Genomic DNA, 16,791 nt, shown 5'->3' on the forward strand with positions numbered 1-16,791 from the left:
TCAGACTCATATACTTGATCCAGTATGTAGCAAAGATCACAAAAAATAAACATTAATTTCAATAGGCTTTGAGCCAAAACAATTAAATAATGAACTTAAATCTAACCCTTTTTAAGGGTCAGATGTTGTGCACATATGTCTGGGCCGTAGCATCTTATATACTACAGAGTTTATGGGAGGAATACGAAACCATGGGCCGGGTGGTGGGAAATATGCTGGAACAAGTCTGAACTACGGTAGCTCTATGTCAGAAGTCACAGCACTTAAAAGGATCCTTTGCTAACCCCTTGGTGCAAATCAGGGCTGTTGTTATGGCACAAAGAACCAACAGCACATTAGTCATGTTTTTGTCTCTAGTACTATACCAAAGTAAAGTTACGGTAAGTTGCTTTCAAAAACACTGCCATGAGTAATTTTTATTTATGTTGCAGGTGATGCAATGTCTGCTGTTTCTTTATGTAATCACAGACTGTGCTGTGGAGCCTGGAGTATGACTGAGGCAGATCAGATGCCTCACTGATAGTATTGTGTGACTGCTAAGAGTCCAAACATGCAATGTGTCTCAAACCTCTGTACACAAAGGACTGGCAGGTTGAATAACGCACAGGAAACAACTGGACATGTCCAATTCAAAGGTCATACTGTAGTGACTGACGCTCACTCTCATCTCATAGTACACGTGTGCTTACTCAGCTACTTGAACTGCTGCTAAGACATTACAGAACAGCTTGGTTGAATTAACCAGACTGTGTTCTAAAACTTCAGTCACGAGGAGCTCAGTCATAAGCTTCCCAAAATAGAAGATTTATGGAACTTAATCAATCAAATGATCTAATACACTCAGGGTGATAATGGCTCAAGTTTTAAAAAGGCATCAGAGGGCTTCTCCCTGCTCATACATGCACAGCATAATGGTGATGTATTAATTGCATAAAAAGGCTGTGTCACATGGGATTTCTCTTGTTTTTGTCCTTGCACATGTTCTGTTCAGTTCACTGCACCATTGTACACTGACATGGAGAAAGTGAGTAAACCAAATTCCTCTGTTTGGCAATCTGTGAGGTGCATGAGACTTGTTTATACTGACAGAGCCAAAAGACCAACAGCCAGAACAGGCCTTCTCTGCCTTGTTATGTAACTGCAAATGACCATCTGCAGGCATGAGAAGAGAACCATCAGCTGTCATTATGCACTGATGAGACATCCTGATCCTTGACAGTCATACACACTCATGAGCCAAAACACGAAGAATCTTTGGTTCTCCGACCCTGCAAGGCCTGGACTTTGCACAAGCTGCCATTTCTGCTACACCCAACACACTGACAATGAGAAATGACTGTTCACTTGAAGTCTAATATATCCCAGAAACTTGGACTTTTTAGCACGAAATAATCAATGTTGTTCATATTACATGTGAGCGGTCAGAATGATTTGGCACACAAGTTTTTTCAATCAAGTCAGAACAAATGAATGTACATGTTAACTCAGGACAACTGTTTCCATTTAGTGAATAAAAGGGAAAGAAGTCACACAAAGACATGTTTAACTCTGCTGGGGATACCACAATTGTCAATGTAATATTGAACCGTACGGCTGCACATCGAGTCACCCACACATCATCAAGTAATGTAACAAACTTCCAGTGTTGCAGAGACCGAGTTAATAAACATACATCCACCTGCAGCAGTTGTGGATATTACAGTGTAATAATAACACAAGCTGCTGTCTGTAAAATATACATGGACTGATGAAACAAAGTTAAAAAGATGAATAAGACATAATATGACCTGTGATATTTTGCACTCATGTACTCAGTGACTTATGGGTAATTTTCTCTTCATAACATGTAAAACCTAATCACATCAAAACTCATAAGAAAAAAAGGTTTATTACAAAATAAGCTGGTGTGTCATAATGAGGAAAATATTTCTTTCTAAGGGAAAATAATCTGTTAATGATAACCACAAACTGAGCAGATATATCTGTCACAGTGACAGAAACCAACAGTTCACCCCGAGGCAACACACCGTTTCCAGCCAAACTTTTCCATGTAATGGATCAGACACATGCTTCCCTCCCAAGTGATTCACTGACGTCCTGAGTATTGCAATGACTACAGCACGTTACACCGCTGGCAGTGAAGGACGCTTTTGTGATTAGCATGTGCTGAAATTAAAACCTTCCCTTCTTTTCTTTGACTGCACAGCCCCCTCCAGCCAGTCCAGTGACAAGCGCCTAATGACTCTATAAAGATTCATTATCTAGATGGAAATTATACAAAATTGTGTGATAAGTGGTAAAGAGAGAGAAAAATAGCAGTTACTATGGTAAGCATTACAAACAATCCCACCATGTGGCTGGCAAGTCTGTGAGACATGAGTCTATGGAAAAAGATCAATGGCCGACATGTAGCTGCTGTTAAACTACTATTAACTGCATCGTTAACTTGCTCATGGGACATTTTAGTCAGCCGCTAGCTCAATGTAGCTATAGGCTCAAGTTATGAATTAACTAGCCCAACTGTCTATGATCAATAATAAAGTTTATTTATCTAAAATTATTTTAACCAGTCAGTTTGATACATGTTTGTTATTGAGGTCAAACCACCACAGCAAAGTTTTTATTGATCCCTGCTGTGTAACTTTTTTAAGACAGTCAGGCTCTGTAATATCTATTCTTCTGAAATCCTCAACAACTTGTGCCAGCATGTTATGTATGAACTGAAATATCTACAAACCTATGAAATGAAAACTTATAACTCCATCTTCACCACCCACACTCCACATTATTGCTATTTGTAAGGCTGATGACTACATTTAATCATTGGTACACTTTTGTTGTATCTAATGATTCAAAATGTAGTATGTCATAATTATGAGGGATGAATATACATGATTCTGAAATATGGTGTGGCTGTAGAATGCAGCACTGCTGGAATTCCCTTTAGTTTAGCTAATTCCAACCTATTATGCTGGATATAATGTGTTGGAATTCAAATTCCAACACGAGAGCCCAAAATAAATAAAGAGCTGAACAAATTAAATATTTTGCCTGGAGCAGGTTTATTTATTACATTACAACTCAAATAACTAAACAATCACCTAAGTTGTTTTGTTCGTTAACTAATCTGCTGATGATTTCACTATTAATCCAATTTGAAATCATTTCATAATTTCACAGCTGGTTGCCTTTCTTAAACGTGAGACTGATGATAGTTACACCATATCCATGCTGAATGTTCTCTGACATACAGTATGTGTAGATGAAAGTGCAGCTTGCACACAGACGCCTACAGAGTGGTGTGCTGTTTTTTTTGATGTGGTTCTGGGTTTATCCCTCTTTATTATCTTGACCTACATCCAACTCTTGGCTTGTTCCTGCTGCATTACATCACCTCCGCCCACTCAAAACCTCTTCTCGGCAAAGGAAAGGAAAATACAGTAAAGAAAGTGAAGTGTCCGTTCTTATGGAACCTTACACTCAGCTCCCACAGCACTCGTCTGTCTGCAGAGTTCACAGTGCAACATGTTAACTGCAGTCTGTCACCTCCGCGGCCACTTCATGGAACAGAGAAGGGAGTGAGGATCGGAGACAAGCAGTAAAGGAAGGAAATGACACTGACACTGTTGGGTTGTTTGTGTAGTCCTACCATGACATCCAGCAAGCTCTCTGCTGTTTATTTTCCAAGTCAATCAAATGAAATCAATACCCAAACATGCTGTAACTAACTAGGCCTGAAGTAAGCTGTGACTAACCATTCTGCCGAGATCTAAAGACCACTATGTGCATTTATTTTTTAATCAAACCACAGCCTACTTTGACGGGCTCTCAATTTAGGTAGATCACATGTGTTTTTCCATCTGTAATTGTGTGGAGTACCTCAAGGCTCTTTAGGTTTCTCTCTATTTTCTATTAAACTACTTGCCAAATAAAAAGCAATGAAAACTTATCTCAAAACATGTATCTTTCAGGACCAAAAAAGACAAATGAGAGCATTAAAAACACAGAAAGGAAAAGTAATTATTGATCTAAGAACTCAGGGCGGTGTGATTGTTTATGGGAAGGGGCTTTTAATTAGCAGTCTCCTCACTTTCCTTTGTAGTATTGGATCCACTGGTCTGAGCAGGTGATGTAATAAATCAATAAATTGCTGTATTTAATCCATGGCCTTATAAGCCAACAAAGCCTTACTTCTTTTCCCTTCCTTCTCTCTCTCTTTTGTTTTACTGTTTCTGTCTTGCTTCTGCTAAACACTCTAACCAAGCACTTTTAATGTGGTGAAATGTAATGTGATGGGTCAAGAAGCTCTAAAAAGAAAACAGTGTTACAGAGTATACAACTTTAGTCAAAAGATGTTTTCTTTGATCAAACCTAAGGCATGACATTTTTATTTTTTTTTGTTGAGATTTGACACACTGGGTAAATAATGTATTCACCCAGTGTCTATACAATACACGCTTGAAGTGCTGAGTACTACTGCAGTAGCTCTGTGTGACTCTACCAGCTGGTCGGCACTATGGCAGTGCAGCAAAGCACAGCTTCATGTCTGACCACACTGTTGAACTTGGGGAGCTGCCCTGCTGCTGTAAGCCCTGAGCTTCCACTCACAGTTAATTGTGGGATTGTTGATATCTGATTATTTTTGGAGCATACCATTTTTTTTGTTCCTTCAGAGCACATCATCATGTGGAACAGATACTGAACACCGTGACAAGTCACTGGAAAGTTGCTGTATTAGTGTACTTCTGTCACGTGTATCTTACCTGCCAGGTCTTCTTTAGAGGAGGCGATGCGAGGAGAACTGTTGCCAGGTTCAATCTTCAGAGACAGCCTGCAACACAAATGGTTTCCATCAGACACAGCAGATACTATCTACTGTCCACACATAAAGACATGTGCATGCACACACTAACTACTCCAACAGGTCAATTACAGAGTTAATTAGCCAGAAAATAAAGTAGGTATAAACTTTGTCTTTGAACCATTAACAGTGTATCTTAAAGTGAAAATCTGACAAAACTGGTCAAAGGCCTTTTTAGGACAGCTGCAATTTGTTTACCAAAAATCATTTAAGAGAAATCAGAACCAGCTTGTCTAACTAAGCATTACATAACTGAGCATGCTGTTTTCTGTGTGATGTAACAGGTAGGCTGGCTCAGGCTCAGTCCCCTGAAAAAGTGAGTTCATTATATATAAAAAAACATGGGGTTCTCTGTGTACATACTTTCAGGCCAACTTTAATCTGAATTTAACTTTGCTTGTTATTGACTTGAGGCTTCTAAAGGTCTGTCTACACAAAGACATTCCAGTTGCATTTGTCAGTCTGTCTTTAATTATATGCAAAGCCAGTAACTTAAATAGAGTGGAGAAGAAGTAAAAGCACTTCTCATTCAACGGCAGCACAGGCTTTGTTCCATACACAAACTTTCTAAAAATCATGCAAGCATGGAACAAGTGCTATACTCTTAAATTTGATGGTGCATCACATGGTTACATCTGTGGTTCCATTAAAAAGCTGGATTTGCTGCTCCACATTAGCTTTATGATGCAATGTACATCTCGTGGATGTGCAACCTCCACACAGGAATCAACATTCATGAATCTGCACTCTGATCTAATTCTCCTCAACCATGGAAAGCCCCAACAGGGTTAAGGCTCTACATGACTGACACCTAGCCAGTGAACCCATGTCAGCCAGCTTTTTTGGTAATTTATCCCCATCTCTGACATCATTCACTTTTAACATACTATTTCCTTTGGAAGATAAACTTTGGTTGAAAAATATTTACTAGGACAGTGTGATGTTTTACAAGAGGGCTGCTTCTATGGAACCTGAGTGACCAGAACACTTCCATTCAAATCACTGAGGCACTGAGGCATACACAGAAGTAAAAACAGAAGTGGAACGGCCTATGTATTCCATTTTATTTTAACAGCATCACGCTTATAATGTAGTTGAAAGCTTTGGGGTTTGTTACTGGCCCTTTGGGCTTTATTACAATATTCTTTTGGGAAAGACCTATCCAGCCTCTCCCACTGTCTGCACATGCTCAGTTTGGTCTAAGAGAAACAAGAATCATTCCAGTAAAAATTTGTTCCTTGGTAAACAGGAATCTGCCACTGCTCACCACATTAGGAAAGTATTTTCATAGCACAGTATTTGGGTGGAAGGCACTGTGGGTAAAATAGTCATTAGTTAGTGAGAGTGGCTTTGGTGTGTTTACGAATGACTTGTGTGTGCCAAAGAAAAACAGAGTGGAGTGACATGCGAACTTCAAACAGCCTGTCATGTGTAATGCCCGCATTACATCATACAAGGAGCCTGGTCTTCTCTCTGTTTGTGCTGTCATTAGTAATGGTCTGTGACTGACCAATATAGCATTCACAACAGGAGCTGTGTCACGCAGATTTGTTCTTTTAAGTTACAGGTACCTTTGACTGGTGACCACTAAATTGTAGTCATTTCATCCTGTGAGTCCCACTGAAAGCGTCTGAAGAAATTCCCTGAAGGCTGCAGAGGTACCTGCAGTTAAGTTATTGTCAATAATGTGTTTTCTGAGAACACACTGACAATGACCCTTTGACCCCCAATTTAAGTAAACATCTGTACCAAAAACAAGAACGGAAAAGGCAGACAGACAGATGGACAACCTGAAAACATAATGCCTTTTTATAGATATTCAGGGTTTTGTCCTATGCATTTGTGCATTTCCCCACATTTCACTTTCATCAACATCTAGCTGCAAATGTAGCTGCAGCTGATGATTTACTGCTTATTACTGGTGCCAGCTGACCCTGTAGTGACTTGTGCTTTAACACATTATTGACTGACAAGGCTGGCGAAAAGCTCCGGGGAATCGCCTACACACATCCTGCAAAAAAGCTCCTCTCACACTTCACTCTGATTCTAACACATAGGTCTGGAAAGTGTATTTCCTCTGGTGTCAGAGTGCAGGTCAACAGTGCCCTCTAAAAGGCTCAGCATAGGCTATTTGTCTTTATCTACTTGCAAAGTGTGGATGGCTGCAGCAAACGTTTATATAGGATGGGCATTTTGGCAACTTAAACTCTGTCTGTGTAAACTGACCTGGACATTATAATGATGGAGTGCCACCCAAAACCAAACAAAATATTCTTATTCTACACCTTTATTCTGGTAAGTCACCATAAAAGATGATGATTAAAAATTCCTTTAAAAAAATAGGAACAATATTGACGACACAATATAGCATAGTAGTTCCCATTTTGTAATTGTTTCCATTTTAGTCACTAATAGCTCACTGTTTTGCTCTCATGGCCAAACTCTCACATTTCATGATCAATATGGCAGATATGTGATCCATGTCCACATCAAAACTCAGGTCTGTTAACAGTAAGGCTAAGAAACAGAGACTATGTATAATCAAACAAGTGAAATGATGTTGCACCCAGATAATTCACAGCTACATTCCATCTAAAGTGTCGCAAGCTGTGACAGACAGCCAAGCCTGTTTCTAAGCAGAGGAACTGAGACACAGCCTGAGAAAGTCATCAGTGCCTGCTGGATGAATAAACTCCCTGTGGAGAAAGATAAAACCTGCTGCCTGTCGTTTTCCATCCTGCTTCCTGTGAATTGACCCCCATCAATTTTACACCCACTTCCATCTTTCCATTCTCGAAAAAAGCTTGTGCGAGTGGACACGGTATTCAATAAAATGTTGGTTAGGTATCCATCACAACATTTGGACATGCTCAAAACAAAATTCTATGCTGTGAGTAGTGATAAAACTTACTTGAAGTTGTCATCCTCTACAAACTTCTGCAGCTCCTCTATGTAACGAACTGACAACAGATACTTCTGAACGTGTGGCAGCGTCACCAAGTGATCTGAAAAAAATGGTTGGAAAAAGTTACATTTAACTGACACAACGCAAATAAAAAAGAAGCTGGATTCAATTCCTATTAACAAAATGTCTGAACAAAGCTCCACACAACAGACAACGCTGTTTTTTATTTTCTATTCAGGACTTTGGACTCCAGGGTTTCTGTGGGTTCATGTTTTGAGACATTATTTTTCTGCCTTAGTGTATGTAACTCCTAAACAGAAAAAACAGCCAGGTTACACAGGGATTGTGATAAACTGTATAGCAGGCATTGAAAAGATTGACAGGCCCTGAAAATATGGAAAGGGTTAATAACATATGGAAATATGTCACAGTGCACATAGTACAAATTGATATTTGACATGTGAAGCTCAGCCTGAAAAGACTAGCTACCAATAGATAGTCCACTTTGTGGAGAAACAGAGTACAGAGTCTACAGAATGAGGTTTTTGAAAAACAATGATATCATCATACAGTTACATCAAGCTGATCTGGAAGACCCTCCAAGTCTTCACTGCAAACTGTTTAGTAATGCTGGCCAGTTTGATGTGTTTGCTGATTGTGTATACACTGGCTAGCAAACAGTTTGATATAATCACATTTACACATCAGAAACTCATTTGTGAACCACAGGGCTCTATTTGGATTGACACAATGAGAGGTTGGATTTATAGTTATTGGTGATTTGTTATACATTGCATTATATTCTATGTCAATAACAATGTTTCGTAGGGGCAGTGTGTACAACATTACACTCAAATACCACACAACACACAAATTCAAATACTGGTACCTGAATGGTGATGAAGATTCTCAGTCATCCAGGTCATTTACATTCAAAGGGTTGGAAGCGAGGCAACTGGGCTTTTCTTGAGTGCTTGGAGAAGCAGCATAACGTCTTCAAGAAAGCTCTACAAGTTCAGTTGCCTCGCTTCAACCAAAACAAATATCTGAATTTGTGAAAGCTCAAAATGATATATTCTCCAAGCGTGTAGTCTAGTCTGCATGTATAGAATGATGCCACTGAGAACATATTAGCACCACTTTTTCCACATATGCCTATACAACATGCACTTTTATGAAAGACCATTAACCACGCACTACGTGATGCTGCGGAGTAGTGTTAATGATGTTACTTTTCTTACCATAGTTACATGACATCTGCAGGTCGGAGATGACTCTGAGGAGGTTGTTCATCTGATTGGTTCGCTGCTCAGTCTCTATGATACTGTCTGACGCAGGATATGCTGAGTCAATGTAGATCATGTCCAACAGGTAGATCCCTGAAAGTAACGGCACAAGACAGTCACATAGTGATGTCAAAATACTGAAAATGTGATGAAAATCAGACAGTATGTTTCTAGCATACATGTGTTTGTTTTGTTTTATTGATCAGGTATTTATGATTAAACACCATATTTACTCAGAACATGGGATGTTCAAGGTAGACAGGAGAGAAATAACAGAGCAGATGAAATGTGCAAAAATGACCTGGAAAACATTTGTTGAGTCACCAACTTTCCAACAATCTGTTTTAATTACTTTGTTTAAACTGTTACTATATACTCAGCCTGAGCCAAAACAGAGTGTGCTGCATGTGGTACCACATATATAACGATGCATTTGACTGTTTCCACATTCATTCTGCAGCACACCAACATGCCCAAATATACAGCATAAAGAATCTTCAGCTGAGTACAGGCAGTCCAGCAGTAGATGGGCTGACCTCCAGAGAGCATTGATCTCAGGACACAGAAACAGACAGAGGAACTGTTCCAGGCCCACATGCCAAGTTGCTGGCCGTGTTTCCACAGCAAGATACACGGTATATACAGATGTTGCACATTCAACAATGAGACAAGCGATGATGCCATTTTCCAAATCATTGTGTAAAAATCAACATATTACCACTCACAAAAAGGAATGTGTTCGTTTGTTTAACAAACACATCTTACAGTCATCTGAATGACTGACTGATATTGACAGATCACATGCCAACACTTCCACTATTTCTCCACTCAATCTAAAACTAATAAAAAAGGTGTCTCTGTATTTGTTTCAACATCTGACACTCTTCCAAAGTAAATACATTTTTAGTGTTGCTGTAGGGCTGTACTCAATTCGGGCGCAGCATCCAACGTTGGATACTGCCTTTTCCATTGTAAACCACAGCTATTAAAGACTATTAGGGTTTGCTGCATGGAGCATGGTGGCCCAGCACATTCAAGGGCAAGATGCAGAACTGTGACAGACAAAGCTTGCATTAAGTAATTAACAGAAAATGGGGCAGTGTGGTGGTCTGGTGGTTTAGGGATGCAGGCTGGGTAACTGAAAGACATGTATTGAAATTATTTCATTCAGTTAAACAGGTAAAACTGATCTGAACATTCCTGCTTTACACAATTTTTAAAATACTGTTGTATCTTCAGCCTCATGTGGTCATTTTAAGTGCCTCATAGTTCAATAAGACATTTGATGTGCTTTCAGATTCTTATCATGCAAGACCTTGAAAGGGTCCAAGTGGTATCAAAATAGATCCGGCTGTTCCAAGACAACCTTCTGGAATTATGCACACAGATCAATAAATAAAAACTACAGGATCATCTGTCACATCAGCATATCTGTTGTGTATTAACTGGTGCACATTGTTTGCCTGGATGATTCCCTTCCACTCTGTCACTGTGAAGTATAATTAGTGGGTACCCAATGAAGGCTTTGCCCACATTTTACAACAGTACCAACACTGGCAGATTTGTTTACAATTGACAGCTTCTCTGATGTAGATCACATCAATCTGTGGTTGCACAAAGAGCCATCGGCTTCTTTCCTTTAATTCTAAAACCAAGACAGACAAATAACTGCTAATTTTGGTTTCCCTCCTTATGTTAATAACCCCTTATAATAAATTATAACTTTATATAACGTTGGTGTTATTGTAGTTTGGAAAAAAAAGTATACTGGACATAGAAATATACTGCTAATACAAATATACAATGTAAATATATTGGCATTGCTGATGATGACTGACTATACCCTGTGTTGGCTATTCCTGTGTGTTTTGTAGCGGATGGCAGCTATCAGTTCAGTATTAGCTTCTTTTGTTTTTTTTGTTTTTTTCTAAAGCAGCCTACATAAATAATCAATGCTTTGTCCTTTGAACTCTCATGTTTTCAGAGGAAGACAAGGCATTTTATAGGGTTTTGGAGCAGACCAGAGGTCACAGGTGGACATACTGGGGAATGTGCATTCATAAAAAGTTATAGGACAATAAACACAGGCACATACTCAAACTGCACCTGTGCAGTTTATTCCAAGTAGTCAAGAAAGTCTAACATACAAACATATTCAAAATGTCTATTAAATTAATATATTAATACTTAAAGATAAGGTATTGCTGGCTTCAACCACAGAATCATCTGATGACATTATTAGATTTAATGAATCTCTTATTTTCTGACAGTGAGTCAGGTCAAATATAATAGATGAGCCTGTTCTGACATCATTTTTATTACATATTATTTGATTAGTTAGTGTGTACCTGGCAGAAATTTGCAGTTTAATGACACTAATGAAGGTAAGTGAGTCAATCATTTTAACATTAGTGGCTTCGTCACTAGATGATCTATCTCCAACTGTATGACAGTGATGAGACTAAGTGAAAGGCGTGTCATAAAACATCACAACCTGGCCATAAATTGTCTGTTTAAAAGCCAGGTGACTGACAATACTTTGAGAGGACGCAATTATAAGAGAAAGTGAGCCAACACCGCATGCACACAACTTTGAATGAAAACAGGACCATAGGCCCAAGTGCCTTAATGTGTTAACTTACAAATCTGGGTGAATAAAACTTAATTTTTTTATATATTTTTAATGCATCAGTGTATTAAGAACATGAATACATGAGGTGCTGACAGTTTACAAACCAGCCAGTGCATGTCTGAATTTGCTTAATTCATCTCTCTGTTAGAAACAATCGTGTCTCTGTTTAATTACCAGAATAGATGTGATGAAATGAAAAATGCCTTCCAAATACATTTCCTCAGAAGGAAGCAGGCTGAAAATGAAGCCATTTTTCCTTTCAGTGCACAGTTAATCTTCATTAAATCGTACTCACATATTGTGTGTGCGTGTGTGTCTGTGAGTGTTTAAAATAAAACAGTGATCATTTCTTAGCTTTTAGACTGATCTCCCCACAGAACAAATGACATCAGTGCTTTAGAAAAATATGAAACATGTTTGGACATGAGTAATATTCTGACCGCATTTCCTGCTACATCCAATACACTGTGAGGCAATTTTAATTTTAGGAGATGTACACATTCCAAAATACTTCAGTGACAGTGGTCACAGTAAGTCAGACCTCCCAAAAAGTTTTACATCATTACATTTTGGAATTCTCTTTCTCCCCAGGAGAAAGGCAGGGCTTTGTTTCTGTGTTTCTGTTTTTGAGTGGAAGATGGAGAAGCTCAGGACCTGTTCATTTGAAAAATGACCTATGTGTTTTCAATGGTTGCACGTACAGTCATTTTATATAGTTTAGGCCAGAGGTCATAAATGACAGGCCCCCTGAAAGTTGTTGCTATGGATACATTTACCCATCACACTGTCATTAATAACAAAGACACATTTTACTTGTAAATAGTAAAATTTCATACACAGAAATTTACACACTCACCAATGGTTGAGTGAGTCTTGCTTAAAGACATCTCTGCATCTATATGGGGTGGAGATTGCCTGGGCTACAGCTAACACTGAGGCCCTTTTCTAAAACTTACCTTTTAAATATTAAAGTGTCCTGACTAACGCTGTCTGGCGTGTAATCATTACATTTTCTTTGTTATAGAATGGCAATCATGGTTAAACTCTGCTATTGTGAGCAATGTTTCACACATGCCAACAGTGCACATCCACACTTGAACACACCAGTGTGAAAATTCTTGAGCAGTGTAGTGAGAAACTTCTCCAGGAGCACAAAGGAAACATGCCCCAGAGGGGGTCAGGTATTTCAGGGGTCAGAGGTCACACACTAGAGGTCAGGGAAGTTTGGCCTGCTTCATCCACACTGGGAGGATGATACATGAATGTATCTCATACACTCATTTCCCTGTCTACCACTGAACTGACGTTTCTTTAGCTGCCACAATGTGAAGAATTGTTTTCTAAATAGGTAGCATCTCCAAACATCCCCTCAAGCTGCTAAAAAGGGGCATTAAATCCTCTACTACTACCCAGTCAGCTGACATTGCCTACAAATGAACTATTTTCCAGTGCAAGTGTGTTGCAGTGACTGCATGGTAAAGCATCTTTTGCCATTCTGCTCAGTGTGTGGTCTGCTCAAGAGGCTGAACAATAGTTTCAACTGCTGAACTGGAAAAGGGCTAAAGCCTTTTCAATACAGAGACAGAACTGTGTTGCAGCAGACAGTTGGAGGTAGTTCTTTCACAACTCTGCAGCACAGATAGTTTAAATCAGTGTTTGTCCTGGCTTTGTCTCTTCTTTAGTTTGGCACATGAAGCCGTTACATGGGTTCTTCTGAGGGTCAAAAGTGACTTCTGCAACACTGATTTATCTCGCAGCTTTGATCCTGTTGGAGACAGAAGTTGGCTTCACAGAGTTACTATCAAACTCATTATGACGGCTCAAAGTTTAGAATATTTTGTCAGCGTTGACCATGATGGATGAACTCCTTGTGAAAAAACAGACTTGTACCAGACTAAGGAACTGCAGTTTTGGCACTTACATGTATAACCTTATATAAATCCTGCATTTTTATTTGTACAGTGCTATCAGATATGAATAAAAGAGTTAACAATGAATCAATATTAAGTTTCTAATTCTAGGATTTGTTGTTCATTTCTTCCATTTAAATTGAATTTAAATTTTTTAAATTGAAAAAAAGACTAAAAACTACAACATTAACCATTTACTAACTGTAACCTGATATGTTTGAGACAAACCAGCTCGGTCTCTTGGTTGGTGAATAAATACCAGGTGACATCATCAGCAAATCAGAGCTACTTACACAACCTTACTCCATTTTTGTTGCATTAGCCAACACATTTTCATGCATCACCAGAAAAACTTTGCACTAGCAAAAAAAAAAGTACTTATGTTAATAAAGTTTTGGGGTTGTGAGCAAAAAAGCTCTAATGTTTAAATATGTATGTGAAGTTCTGCCCAGTGATTACGACATATTTTCCGAGTTTTTTTTTTTCAGACTGAGATAATACAAAGCTGATGGAACCACCCATTTTTCATAACCTGTCACCAAAAGTAGAAAAATCTTCACACGTTGTTGCAAATGCAATAAAGTGACTTCAAAACAAGTGTTGCGTATCAACGCCATCATGTTTGCAATTTTAGCACCGTAGCAAATAAACATTAAAAAATGGTCATTTATATAATGATAAATACAGATGGCTGGTCTCGCACTACAGTTCAGTAATGACTAAAGGAAAACTAGACCTCATCAACAACATGTGAAAAGTAATGATTTCATCTTAGAGAACAGAGCGGGGACAGCCTTCATCATTAATGACTCCACACAGAGTTTACAAGAGTGTACAGACTGTTATTCTCAACATAAAAAACTGTACGGGCTCAAGTGATGAGAACAGGGAACGATGGAAACCAGTTGTGGAAATACTGGGTAGCACCTCAGGCGGTATTTTAGCTTTTTAGGATGCCTGTAATATTGGGGGAAACTACACGTCTGGCTTACAAGCCCATGACTGGAATCGCTTAAAATATGAAGATTTTCAAAAGAAATAAAACAGAGGAAAACAGTCCAGTCCTAACTCATTTTAAAATCACTTCCACTGCGTGTTTTATTTTTCTCAATGCTACACCCAAATCCCATTGAGATAAACTGGCCTTACATGATATCAGCTGTGCTGGCAGTTCCAGCTTCAATATTACATCTGCATAACACAATAAGCAACGCTTAACAAATATTTGCCGATGATGTCATTCTCATAGACATGAGTGTAATGTGTTTCAGCTGTGCTTGGTCTACAGAGCTGTACAGCCATGCTTCCTGTCTCACTGCTTTCTCTGACGCACAGCGAAGCCTGGTCACAAGGCATCTACCAGCTCATTACAGCAGTTAGACACAGCCATTGTGCCATTACACAGTGCTGGGGGCAGCTGTCACTTAGGAAATTATGCAGATGCTTTACAATGGAACAATTTCATTTACACCACATGTGCGTTGATTATATGCATTGTATGGGTGCTAGGACTGGATCACTCAAACTTTTATGAACACAATTCCACAGATATCCACTTTTATGGCCTAAACCTGCACAAAACATTAACATCATAACCAAACAAACAAAAGATTTTTATTTAATGATGCATTTCAGTGGGTGTGGCAAAATGGCTCAATAGTGCCACCTATAGATCATCAACAGAGCAGTCAACATTTGAGTGCAGCAGCCACATCCCTTAAGGAAGCCGACTAAAAACATAATCACCTGTGGATATATGGTGCCACTTTATGTGATTGCCACACAATATTCTTAAGCAAATTTTAGTTACAGAATTACCCTGATCTACCTCAAATGTATTATTATGGTATAACTGACTTCTTTATTTACTTACTCATTTGTACTTAATGACCCACCAATTCTGTTTTAGAACATTAGATAGTGATCAGATGTCTCTACTCTAATCTAAACCCTGCAGATGGGTTTCAGTTTCACATATAAAGAGGGCTGCAGCAGAAACAGTTGTAAAATAGTACAGCAGTTGGCACACTGTTTTCTGACTACCTGCTGCCTAGCAGTTGTAGCACCACTGTAGCTCTCTACCAGGCCCATCAAGGCAAACTGTGTGCATGAAAAGCATGATCACAGGCTGGGGCATGTTCCCCTTTATGAAGCACAGGAAGGAAAAAGACATGGGATCGTGTGACGTACAAAAGAGATTGCAAGTACCAGGGATTTCTCTTTGTTAAAGCACACATATAGGAAGACCATGACAAAGACAAGAAAAATATGGCTGTGGTTTTACACTGCTGCATCTGGATGTGCTCTGGGGCTGAAGGCTGTATCACAATATTTCCTTAAGGGATTTGAATTGGCAATAATGTTGTTTTTGCACTGTAGTGCTTCTTGGTCATGATGAGAGATGTGTGAATAGTATCCTCCATCATAATGAACTGGATCTTGCACCAACGCCTTACTAGTATCAACAACCCCCTTAGTGTGCAATATATAAAAAAGAACAGTCTGTTTCTGGTTGGAATACAGCATATCTGAAGCTGCTGTTGTGTTGTTAAACATCTGAAAAAGTTTTAAGACTAAAGCGAAAAGCACAAGTCAACAAGGGTTTCTCCCAAAGAATAGTGTTTCACCAAATGTCTGAAAAGATAACCATCTTCCACGCCCATTTGACCTCTCTCAGACAAAGAGCATGTTTCTGTGTTTTCTAATCCATGGATAAAAGTCTATCATACACTATGAGTTAGAGGGCATCTTGTGCAATTAAAAACAAATACAGTGAGTCACTGACTATTTGTTGAAAGTGTTTGTTATATAACCAGTAATTACTATGACAACATAACAAACTGTATCCAATCTCTTCCACCTCTTTTTGCTTTTGGCAAATTATCTGAATGGACAGTCTCTGCCTAGTTCCAAAGATAAACCTCTAAGCTAACATCTTAATACACATGACAGAATTATTACATAAATCAAAGAACCAGAAATACTTGATACAAGCTAAAGGAAACACACACTTATTACTTTAAAGGTCATGTCAAATAAAATCAGCACATTTCAGTCCTGAAACTCTGAAACTTTGCCCATATTTAGATAAACTGGAAGTTTAAGTGGACTCAGACAGTGCCCGGGCGGCACCAACAGGAGCCTCCATCACAGACCCATCAGGAATGCATGTTGTCCATCGCTATGTACATGTATGT

General features: G+C 38.9%; 1 protein-coding gene across 2 annotated transcripts in view; it reads right to left on the reverse strand.

Moving 5' to 3' along the window:
- Nucleotides 1-16,791, reverse strand: part of LOC114443368 (ras-specific guanine nucleotide-releasing factor RalGPS1-like) — a 45,691-nt gene that overhangs the window by 6,783 nt on the left and 22,117 nt on the right. For both annotated transcript variants that reach the window (XR_003671433.1, XM_028417312.1), the window contains exons 9-11: nt 9,008-9,145; nt 7,773-7,866; nt 4,764-4,831 (exon numbers count right to left, since the gene is read on the reverse strand). Coding sequence is in view for 1 of the 2 variants with exons in the window: in XM_028417312.1 (XP_028273113.1) it covers nt 4,764-4,831; nt 7,773-7,866; nt 9,008-9,145 (300 nt within the window). In the remaining variant the exon portion in view is untranslated. The remainder of the gene's footprint in view (nt 1-4,763; nt 4,832-7,772; nt 7,867-9,007; nt 9,146-16,791) is intronic.

Source organism: Parambassis ranga, chromosome 12, assembly GCF_900634625.1.
Source record: "Parambassis ranga chromosome 12, fParRan2.1, whole genome shotgun sequence".
Classification (NCBI taxonomy): Eukaryota; Metazoa; Chordata; class Actinopteri; family Ambassidae; genus Parambassis; species Parambassis ranga.